The following is a 12,497-nucleotide window of genomic DNA, read 5'->3' on the forward strand; positions in this document are numbered from 1 at the left end:
AACGAATACCCCGATTAATGACTAATCGCTAAATGATGGGCCTCCATAGAGCCAAATGTGTTCGCTTACCGACCATTCCCATTTTTACGACGGGCTCACGACGAGCACGCGACCGCCAATTCTGGCCAGTCGGCGAGCTCCAAAGTGGTCTGAGCAGGCCTTTGCCAATCGGCAATGTCCATTTATGAGCGTTGGGGCATTGTTTACATTCAGTGTCTGCTGCACTTTGAAGTGGAAACATCTCTTTTGATTTCTTGGTGTACTGTATTTCCTATACTCGCTTAACGACCAAATCACTTAATGACTTTTTGTTTGGAACCAATGACTGTCGTTAAGAGGGGTTCTACTATACAGTAGACTCTCAATTATCTACGTGTGGTTTATACAATTTGCGGATTAACCATGCATCTCAGATTTTGACATAAATTAATAACTTATGGATTTTTCCTTAAGCCCATATTAATCATCTAAAAATATTTATACATTGTTATTCATGAAAATGTTAATATTAAAGCCACGTGCTTAAACTGACCAATATGTGCTCCGGTTAATCCCAAATCAACGTGGTTGCCTCTACAATACAGTAGTTGCATATCTTTACAACAGTGGGCGGAGTTTGATTGATTTTGAGTGGCGTGGCTCCGCTGCTGTCCACTTAGTGGGCAGACTTTTCTGTACGCGAGCAAGAAAGTGTTATCGCTGAGCACGCGCATCGATCAGTCGATCGTTAGTATTCGTTCTAAATAGAAAGAGTAACAATTAAAATTGTCAGTTTAATTTTTTGTGATTTATCTGCTCATTTATATTGTGAGTTTTAATTGATACCTATATTAGTGCTTTTTGGCATATAGATCCGTGGAAACTGGATATTTGTGGATTATCCGCTTCTGTCCTCCCCTTCATTAGCGTGGATAATTGAGAGTCTACTGTGTACTGTTTATACAAAAGCAGACATTCACATTCGAATATGGAAATGATGATAAAATGGCAACTCAACAGAAACAATGGTTTCCGTCATTTACAGGTTTGAATTATGTTGGCATTCAGCCAAGCTCATGGGCTCCATCGGCAGACACTGCAGCAGGGAGCATTGGTGGCTATATCGTACTGATGAGTCCTAGCAATGACGAAACCTGTCAACGGTTGCCTATCACTGCATCACCGCTGCTGTCAGTCACTCATTTTTATTTTTTATTTGACGGTGACCCCAGACAAGAGGATAACAATTCAATTCTTCACGAACTGCTGATGGTTTTCTACATAATGCACAGACGCCGAGTTCTGTATACACGTGTCTGCGTGTTGTTTGGTATTCCAGCCTGTGCTCGTTTAGTGTTTATGATCGGGCTTGCTTGTATTTTTGCAGATTTGATTATGCAAATCTTGTTCAAATCTTGTTCATTGCCACCAACATACAATTTCGATTAATGTTAAGAGGTCGTTTTGAAAAAAATGACAGTAAAATGTACACTTTTCGCTTTATCCTTCAGAGAGACACACATGCTGTGTGGTTGCAATATGTATACAATATACTGCATATAGGTTTATCTCGAGAGAAGGCATACAGTCAGTCTACCACTGCGATGTTTGCCTCAAACCAACAGCTGAACACTTATTATTAGAACGAGGAAATTTCCAAATTATGTTTGTAGCTTTTGTCATGAAATATATTTTTTATTACGCCTGCTCGTACCTCTCGGGCAGTCTGGGCAGCGTGGCACGCACGGAATTATTGTCGGTCATTCATCTGCGCACGTAGCGATTTGTTTGCAGAAGCTAAAGTAGGTGCAGGGAGAGGAGGGGGGAGATGGCGGCAGTGGGGGGAGGATCGTGTGCAGAAGCACCGCTTAAAAACCACAAATTTGTATTATTATAAAGTGTTAACTTATCGACATGCACGTCTCTTTTCAGGTCTGTCGCAACGGAATCGAAATGGGCGATGGAGGTAAAACACACACCATACGCGCGCACACTGAGTTCTGGCAACATTGTATGCATGTATGTTGAACTTCTTTCGTACATAAGCAGTTTTGATTCTCGCGGAGTGATGGTTACATTACTGTGGTGCATGTGCAAGCAACTGCACAGGTTCAGGCCTCATACTCTTTGGTTCTTTCGGTAAAGTCACGTAGGTATAAAATAAAATATAGTAAATATTTATTTTATAACATTTTATTTTAAAATAAATGAAATTATTTATTTTATTTTCTACCTACGTGACTTTACCAAAAGAACCAAAGAGTATGGATCCCTGCAGTCACGAAAACTTCAAATCTAGATTAGGCTTAGGCCTGCTTAGCTTCTGGTTTCTGGCAACATTGTATGCATGTAAGTTGAACTTCTTTCGTACATAGCCAACCGTGCTAATCAGAGGTTGGGTAGATTGCAGAGACTTGTTCACGAGGCATATATTTGTTAGAATCAGAATATGTATTTAGACTGAAGAAATCCGATGAGCTATGAAAGTCTTTTTCATAATGTCCAGTATGAGTGGGTTAGCAAGTTACAAAAGCAAACATATCATATCCTTTCAAATAAAGGACAATATTGTGAACCTGCTCATGGTATAATGGGGTGTCATTCCCAAGTGACGTGTGCCACCCTTTGAATGCACACCCCAACCGCAGTCCGTGCGACGTCTCGTTTCAGATGAGGGACATCATGCCTGAAGACATGTTCTTTTTGACGTGTGATGGCGCCATGGTCGAAAGGTGCGACATCGGGGTTGCACAGCTCACAAGTCACGACCGCCTATACACGAAGTTTCCGACTTACGAACGCACGACTTGTGGACATTCGCACAAACGAATGAGCGTCCAAAAGATATTTATTTTTTAACCATCCGACTTTCTAACGTGAATTCGCACTTGCGAACCGAACTGCGGAACCATTTGCAGTGTTACACGCAAATGTACAATATTTATTCTTATTTATGAGTTTAACAATGCTTCTCTTTTTGTTGAATCGTAACACATTTCATAACACTGACCGTATGTGCATTTAAATTCAGTGCATCACTGTGTTACGACTTACGAACTATTCAACTTTTGGACCGCTCTCAGGAACGGAACCCGTTTGTAAGTCGAGGACTGCCCATATACCTCTCCGATGTCTGACATTGTGCCGAACAACACGCGGTGGACCCTGTAGACCAGTGGTTTTCAATCAGGGGTACGCGGATCCCTGGGGTACATAGCAATGTCCCAGGGAGTACGTGAGGTGATTCATAAATGTCTGAAATTATATCATACATGATAGTCATCGGTGAATGATCATGTATGAATCTGCCAATATACAATAACTACGATAAAATGTAAATCCATATGGTAACCTAAAACGATATCAAATACCTTTCTAAAATCATCGATTCTAAACAAAGCCGTTTCCAAGAGTAATCAGCGAATGTGAACAAATTACCCTGCGCATGCATTGCGTCCGTTTAATTTGCTTTTTTCCGCTTGCAGTTTATAGCATGTTAGGATACCTCACAAAATGGACAATTCACTCAAATATAGACGTTCATTATTCATACATTTAATTCTCAGTACCACGTTGGGTCTGGCAAGGTGCAGGGGGGTACTACTCGCTTGAAACAACATTCAACAAGGGGGCACAGTGGCCAACAAACAGGTTGAGAATCACTGCTGTGGACACCACGGAGCTGTACATCACAGCTGCGATCACCTGAGCAGGAGCAGCACTCGCATACATTGACTTTATTATTAGTTAAACTTTCCCCCCGTTATGCAATTTTGCAATTAGAATTTGTTTGATATATATTGAAAAATCCACTACACACGTAGTTACGTGAAGTACGGTATGCTTCGTAAAATTCGGAAATGGTATGGTCAAGCTGGAAGGAAGTCAGTGATATCAATATGGCAATGTGATTCCTAAATTGTTAGATTCCGTGTTTATTTGTTGCGGGAGTTCAGTTATGGAAAAGTAAGCGATGCTTCATTATTTACATACAGGGGGGCATAAAAGTTAGGGCGCGTAGGGTTATGAAATAAGAAGAACAGGCATTTACCCTTTCCGGCAATGGCAGAGAGGTGTATGAGGGTTGATCAAAGGGGCGCGAATTTACACGACTTTTCACAGCTTTGTGCCATGGCCTTTTTTTGGGCAATAAATAAAAATAAAAATCCCTCTCTGCAGGACAGCTACGTACGTGGGGACAGAAGTCCTTGGTCAGAGAGCCAACACCACCAAACGTGATGCGTGGCAACGACGATCGTACAGGAATGCAATCCTTTACGAAACATAGGCTCCACAGTGATGAAACGTTTCATAACTCTTTCTGACAATAACACAGAAGGCGTTAAGATGTTCAAACACCGAATAGACACTCCTATCGCAAGTCATCAAGTCTGCATTAACCACACGTATTTTCGGAAAAACAGGAAAATAAACAAAGGTCCCATAGATACACATAGGGTCACTTCATTTATTTTAACACTGGCATAAAAAAAAGTATTATTTATTTCATTCAGTTAATAATTTATCTGGTATCATTATTAATATCTATTCTTATTCATCCTGTGGGGTCACCTCAAATTTGCCGTATACAAAACTCGACCAAGAACCTGGAATGGATTGAGACACACATGTAATATTTAAAAATAAGTCCTAAATTAAATTCAAAAGATAATTCACGTATGCATTAATGTTAATGGTAGTCTGTTCGAACATTTGTCACAATAAATATAATAACCCTATGTGACCTGATTCTTGGGCCATCCTGTCCTGTAATCGATTTTTTTTAAGTACGATAAAATCTTGCCATGGTTTCTGTTTTAAATGAACTTGTTCCTGAACTGCAGCACTTAAAATGTCATTTGTGAGCTAATTTGGCTGGAATGTGGGGTGCTAGTGATGCTTGTTCATTTTTTTCTGGCCTGCATCATAAGAACGTAACAATTTTACTTTTGGGGGGAATAATCTGCTTGCCGAGAACTTGTCATAGCTGGATGTCTAATTTTTTACTCAGTATTTGGTCATTAATCATGACTACTTTACATGAACAGTTTCATTGTACAATGAAAACGTGATGATTATGAGAAACAATGTGATTTACATCTCAGATTCATTTGGAACCTGCCCCCCGACCAAATATATGTCAAGATTGTGTGACTATGCGTTGTTGTTGTTGTTGTTGTTTGGATACCCCCTGGCAGTAAAATCAAGTTCAGTTCTCCCAGGGATGGACTCTACTGTGTGCGGGAATCTTCTCATGCTGGACAGGTGAGACAAAAAAATCGCATTGCTTAATTTACACGTGGAATACTTTTTTCGTTTACAGAAAATATGTCAACAATGAAAACACGATGCGAACAGTAATTCTGCAAACATGCACGTTGAACGTCTTTGCGTACCGTATATAGCCTTCTGCGCTTGTCGGAGGTGCGGCGGAAAGGGCAACAAGCTAAACACAAACAGCAGTTCTAAACAAAATTAGTTTTCAATCTAGATTTAATAGTGTATAGCTCCCAGTGGCTTCTTCGTCAATTGCCGTCAATGAGCATAACTGGAAGATAAGTATCTATAATGACTGGTAGCAGCAAATATAATCGAGAGGTTTCAGAGGAGCCATTTGAATCACATCTGTGGCGGATGTGACCCACAGAGATGAAAGTTAAAATGGGTAAGCTCTAGAATGTTCATCTGCAGCCCATTTTTCTCCCTTCCTCATATGCATGATTTTTAGATAACAGCTGTTACTGGTCTCACGAAACGGGGAATATTGCAGATCTACCCAACTCCATGGAGAATTTGTAGATAAGGCCATGGAATAGAAGGTGTTTTATCATGTTAAATAATATTGCTAATTGTGAACATTGGAAAGCCCCACTGATTCCCAAAACTCATTGTCGAGAGTACCCTGCATTGAGACGTGTGGTCAATTCTGTGAATGTGGGGGGAAGAGCATAGCACTCACAAACCCCCACGCGTACGAGAGGGTGACGCTCGGCACTGGCCAATGCAGTGTTCCCTCGTTATTCACGAACTTGCTATCCGCCATATTGGCTATCCGTGAATCGCATCTGGAACTCTACACGATTACTGCATCGAGAGAGAGAGAGAAAAAGCTATGAGATAAAGTGATGAGAGGGAATGTGATGCGTGAAAGTGATGAGATCATTTTCATGTATTTAATCGCTTATGTATTTGTTTAAGGGAATTCATTAAAGAGATAGGTTTTCGTAGGTCAATGTCATTTTACGCGAAGTTTGCTATTCACAAGCATCCCCGGAAATGATCTCTCAGGAATAATGAAGGAATACTCTACGTGCAATGCATTCTCATGTTACAGAAAGCCCCATCACTACTTCTCCCCCTTGTACTCCTCCATCAGCCCCATTGTGCCTTCTGAATTAAATTGTATCCTCTTTAATGGTTACAGTTGCAGAACTTGGGATTATATTTTTGTCTTTTCTGCAGTAGAGTATTATGACTGAAACAATTATTCCATAGGTCCTCATGGTGTGGGATGAAAATTTCCAGAAGATAAGAAACTTCAAGATATATCAAGAGGTTTGACAATTACACTCGTACGCATTGATTTACTCCACGAATACTATTTGGACGACAGGCACAGCCCTCATTTGAACAAGTAAAGCCAGTTGTGAGTAACGGCTGTGTGAGCCGGCTATAAGCTCGCTGGTTTCAGAGAAGAATAAATGTGCTTTATTATGCACTGCGGTTTATTGTTGCAGCACATTTTAAAATCGCACCTGGTTTTTGCAACAAATCTCAGTGGATTTAAATATAACAGCAATTCCTCATTCAATGCAAACTACTTTTTTTTTCTTTTACAAGTGGGACCAGAACTATGTAACCTTGTCACCTACCGTAGGGTGACGTAAATGTTATTTCTGGCGAGTCTTGGCAGATTTTGAGTGTCAGCCCTCATTTGTGTGGAGTTTTTCTGGGCACTAAAGTTTCCTGCCATGCGTAACACACATTAGAGACTCGACCAAAATATTCCGATATTGAAAAACGAGCCTTTACGACCCTAATGAAATTAGCCGGCCATTCCATGCAGTAGGAATGGCCGGTGATTCCCAATGTTGAGGCGTCTTGAAGTGTCATTGTCATCACGTTTTCACCGCCGCTTCCTAAACCGTTTTCTCGTCTTGACGATCGGTGAGGATTTCCTGGATGAATGCAGCCTTTTATAATAAGTATTATTATTTCAATTTCAAGGTGAATGTTCACGCCTGGACGTTGTCGTCTTGCAGGGTCCGAAGATATGGCTGGATAATAAGTTGCGCTTGCACTTCAAGACCTTGCAGGAGCTCATCTTCTACTACATGGAGCACGTGCTGCCCAACCAGCCAGAGCTCAGGCTGCAGTACCCCTACCAAGCTCATGGAGGCAGCGCTCTGGGACAGCTTGCATGTTACTGTGCAGAATGTACCGACGGTAACTCCCTGTGACCCGGCTGGAGCAGAGCTGTCCAAACCCTGGTCTAATATGGCAGCGGCGGTACAAGCTCCATCCAACCCGGCCAGCGGCGGCATCATTCAATGAAGAACTTACTCGGAAAACTTACCACTCAAACTAACTCTTCAAAATTTCTGTTCCAGCTGACTAATCAAACGTGTCATGTAAACTTGTTATCCAAACTTACTCTTCAGGATTAACAATCAAACTTGCTATTCAAACTTAACATTAAAACTTAGCCTTTAAACGTAATATTCAAAATAACCATCGGTGAATATTAATTTGGATTGGGATCAAGCTGTTATCTGGCCATTAGTTTCACTTTACGGAAAGTCTGTTAACTTAAAGTGTATTAACTCCACCTTTTTTTTTTCTATCAATTGAATTGTTTTTCAAGGCTTCGTGATACCATTAAGTGCTTGTAGCCTTTGTAGGCATGTGGTGGGTGTATATTCGTGTTAATGATGTATGACTAAAATATTTTAGTCCTGAGTCAGGCCTTCAAATAGCAGGACATTTGATGAGTACTGTAACACATATTTTATTTTCATAGACCTGCTATCTACATTCTACATATTCTGAATAAACATCTCTCTCATTTCATCTCTATACACCTTATGGCCATGAGCAAATTAACCTGGAATGTGCCAGATATTGTCAGATCTCAGAATGCTAAGCAGGGTTGATCCTGTAAAGTGCTTGGACAGGTGACCACCATGAAAAATAGACGTTTTAGGTTGTGGAGCGACACAGTAAGCAGCAGACAGCAGTGCAAACAACATCCACTCTTGTACTGTTAGTAAGTACTATACTTCTGTGCTCCCCATATACATGCCCCCTACCTTAACTTTCAAAACTATTTGGTGATGCTGCTGCGTTGGGAGTGGAACACAAGCACAAATAATAACAAACTCACCTTCATCAATGACACTGCCTTTTGAAGGGCCACTGCCTGAAACGTCGCCTATTATATATTTTTTTCTCTCGAGCCAGTATTGTAAAGTATAGTTTTAATAGTGGCAGTGCACAAGTAGAACAATTATGAATGCAGTACATCCTATAATATGTCTTCCCATCTCTGCCCCTATATCTCTCTTCTCTATGCGTTATGAAGAGTCTCCTATCTCGTATCAATGCAGTGAAAATATCGCCTAGAATTTACCTTCTTCCTTATTTGAATACATTTCAATCGACATAATTTTCTCTAATTAAAATGCATCTCTTATCTTTCTTGTGAATACATCTATCTCGCATGTCTTCTGAATGCATCTCTTAATAATATTTTTAAACAAATATAGATTTCTCCTCCTGGCTTAGGAAATTTTCTAAACTAAAGTAAAACTAATTGTATTTTTTCTTTTACCAGGGTAGGCCCCACTGAGCTTTAAAGCTCTTTTTCTGAAGCGACCTGGCTATCACAGATAATAGCTCAACAACGTGGTTTATCACGTGGAGGGAAAAATCCACCGGACCACGGAAGAACATGCAAACTCCAAATTTACAAGCATCAGGGTCGCGATCGAACCCACGACCTCCTGTATACCGGGTGAGGTAGTTAACATCTCGCCAAAGCAGCACCCTCAATTTTAAGATATACCCTCGTTGAGTTTTGTCAGTAGGAGGTTATGACATTTGTTATAAATAACGAACCTTACTCTGCAATCCTTGAAATTTAGAACTTCTGCATTTTCAAACTGACTGTTGCACACACACACACAATTCAGTTGCGGGTGTCGCTCGACATTGACGTTCGTTATTTTCAAGGTTACGCCTCCTGGTTATAGTCGCTTGTTAAACTGAAACACTGCGAGTTTAAAGACAATCCCTCAGTATCTACCGGTTTGTTCAACGAAGCTGAACATCTATAACAGTAAATACAACAGGGCCCAGATACATTTCACCGTTTGCAAATGCCTTGGACAATGGTGGACTTCTTTGGGTTTGGATATTCCCCCTCAATGCTTAAATTTATGAATACAACAAATAATTGCATATATATTGATACATTACCGTCATACATAGTCATCGTAGAGTGGGGTAGTTCTCAAAATTATTTGGCCACTCAGCTAATGTGAACATTTACACGGACTACACAGCCCCCCACCCCTGCTGACAAGACGCATTCACTTATCTCTAAATATCACAAATAAGAAACATTTCATATTACCAGAACATACATTTTTTAGGGGGGCTGGGCATTTAGATCTTAGATTTAGGGTAGTTTAATCAGCATAGTTTACCTAATTTCATTTCTTTAATTAAATATGAGTAAAATATAAATTCATGTCCGAAACAAAATAATATTATCCGGATCAACCTCTGCGTTTGCATCACAGCCCCGTGGGCCACGTGGAGGACTATTGTGGACCACTCACCAGTGGTACCGGGGACTGCTCTCTGAGAACAGCTGCTGTCGTAGAGGCCTAGATGCAGAGAAGGATCGGAGGGGATCCCGAGCAAAGCTGTAAATATGAACCGATGCTAAACTGATTCTCAGCAGGTGACTTTTACACCAAAAGTAATAAATTGATAAGCACGATCCCAGAGAACGGAGACTTCACTTCTCCATGCACAGATTGAGTGGCAAAATAACACACAATTTGACGTGTAGGCATTCGCGACCAATATTATTCATAAAGGTGTAGGGGTTAGATCGCGTGAGTATAAAAGTGTCATTAACCCGCCACTACCCGACAGCCAATTAGTAAGGTTTGTCACGTGAACAAAACGTGATAATTACGACTTGAGCCCAGAGGTGTGTTGGAGAGTAAATTAACATTTCCAATTTGAGTGCTGTGACGTTTCCCTGGCAAGTACATACAGCATCTCATCGGGCGACTTGGCAGGAACACAACACACAACATGGACACATTCGGTGAACGTTTCAGTCCGGAGTCTTGTTGCATAGGCAGAGAGGGCAGTTAGACCAAGTGAATTATAGCAGGAGAATGCACTTTACAATCAATGGGTTGGGTTGGAGAAATAAGCAAACCTATTTGAATGAAAATTTCCTAACAAACTGTCGTTGAATGAGTCAAGTAGCTTATCATTTTCAACTTGTAATTGTTCAGGGTTTGTTGCAATAAGGCAATGCTACGAAGTATATGACTATATATCGTATATTACTATATATTAAGATTCACGATCATCGTATTGCCAATTATTGTATCTGAATATTACCGTTGCTCATTTTATTTTTCCAAGACATCCTGTTTTCTGACAAAATATTTATTAAATAACAAACGCAAATATTAAAGCTGTATATAAGTTGCGGTATTATCGGGTAAATTATGACTTTTCAATATTTTTTCAGAGTAATCGACGTAATGCCAATTGTATGATGTCGTTGCTGAAGTACATTTATATATTGTTTAATTCGTTTTGGTGCAACTAACAGCATAACATTCCCGCGTCAGCCGTTTTGGCCGGGTTATTGTTTAAAAAAGTTGCTTATTAGCTCAGTGGGCCTTACTCGAGATAAATCGAATGCCTGGCTGATGTGCATCATAAGCTTTCCAGATTGTGGCGTCACAGCGACTATAATATATATGGCAGGCTTGGGTTGAGTGAACTGCAGTTGAAGAACATTTTCGTAATCTTTATTCGTGCTGGAAGCATACAAGCGGAGCCAGTAACACACCTCTGATTAGCACGGCCGCCTATGTACGGTGCAAAAGAAGCTCAATACACATACGTACATCGACGTGAAACAAAGCCGAGGGGAAACTGATATTGCGATAATCGTCCGCTTATCGTGACATGTGATACTGTATCGCTCTGTGAATTGTTTTATCGTATTTCTTGCAACAACTCTAGTTTTGTACTTAAGGATGCCGGCATTCTGACGTTGTTACACGGCAGTGGAACGATGTCCAGCGGTCATAAATGGGAGAGGTCGTTGAAGACAAATGTGTCCTGGAAAGAGAAAGGTGTGCCGTCATTTTATTTCTATTTGAAATTTACAAAAGCTACACCCGATTTGAGCAACCAGTCGTAGTAGGACTGACGCCTGGAGGTGATCAGCACCTCAATTTGTCCTATATTTAATACATAGATGAAGAACAGAACTGAATACTTCCACGTCTTTTAATGCAATGCGATATACGAGTATTTGTATGTTTTATCATCTCCACTGGGTTTTATACAGCACATTAAACAGGATATAGCACATGCTCATGCTGGTTGTGCCGAGTAAAGATGAATGTGCTGTTCTGAAGCACTCCGGCACCAATCGGCAACACGCCGATGGCTGAATTTTGTTGATGCACAGTCAGCCAATCACAAAGCAACCTCGCCGATTTCTTTCAAATACGATATATTTACGTGGGATGCTGTTGTGGTGTCAAGGTTAGCGCCAGGGATCGCCATCTCACTGTGCTCGCGTGGGAGTTTAAACGAATGGCAAAGTTTTTTTAAATCCCCCGTATCTTCGTCCACCCAGCAATATAAAGGGGTACAGCCACAGTTAGTCGACCAGGAGTTCACCTATGGTGGGGTAAAGTGTGTGGGTTCTCCCACGTCTATCCAGGACGAACATGTATTCCTCAAAGGGGCTCTCTGGAGCTGTCTCTGGTGGAGGGCCTTCTGCCAGAAGTGGCGTGAGCATGGAGCTGCAGCCCTGCGCCTTTACCTTTTGTACTCCATCGTGGCCTATCAAGATTCGCACACTAGGGGAGGGAAAACAATATTCCTGCTCATGTTCACAACAACGAAAACCATTGTAATCAAACTCAGATTCATACAAACTCAACGTAATCTGCAGCTACTCAATTCAAACTCAAGTCTGCACTGGTGCCTACTTTTTTGAGGGCGACGTTGGCAAGTAAAATGCAGATTGATTGAAGTCCCCTGATTTTATCAAATCGTGGGTTGGCAAGGTGGCATTTGGTGTTTGGAATAAAGAGGATAGAGACACCTCCAATTAAGCATTTTTATGATCTCATAGTGATACACAATGCAGTATATATAAATCTCCAGATTTGTATGCGTTTTGGTTATCTTCACGACCAAATATCTGCAAACTAAACACTGTCAATATACAGTATTTCCCT

At 40.8% G+C, this 12,497-nt stretch overlaps 1 protein-coding gene across 1 annotated transcript in view; it reads left to right on the forward strand.

The window, feature by feature from the left end:
* Positions 1-7,439, forward strand: part of SH3BP2 (SH3 domain binding protein 2) — a 44,246-nt gene extending 36,807 nt beyond the window's left edge. Inside the window, exons 10-14 of the mRNA XM_078855189.1 lie at positions 1,912-1,945; positions 2,650-2,711; positions 5,178-5,244; positions 6,475-6,534; positions 7,242-7,439. Coding sequence (XP_078711315.1) covers positions 1,912-1,945; positions 2,650-2,711; positions 5,178-5,244; positions 6,475-6,534; positions 7,242-7,439 — 421 coding nt within the window. The remainder of the gene's footprint in view (positions 1-1,911; positions 1,946-2,649; positions 2,712-5,177; positions 5,245-6,474; positions 6,535-7,241) is intronic.
* The last annotated feature ends 5,058 nt before the right edge of the window (positions 7,440-12,497 follow it).

The sequence above is a fragment of the Lampetra fluviatilis genome, chromosome 4 (assembly GCF_964198595.1).
Source record: "Lampetra fluviatilis chromosome 4, kcLamFluv1.1, whole genome shotgun sequence".
Classification (NCBI taxonomy): Eukaryota; Metazoa; Chordata; class Hyperoartia; order Petromyzontiformes; family Petromyzontidae; genus Lampetra; species Lampetra fluviatilis.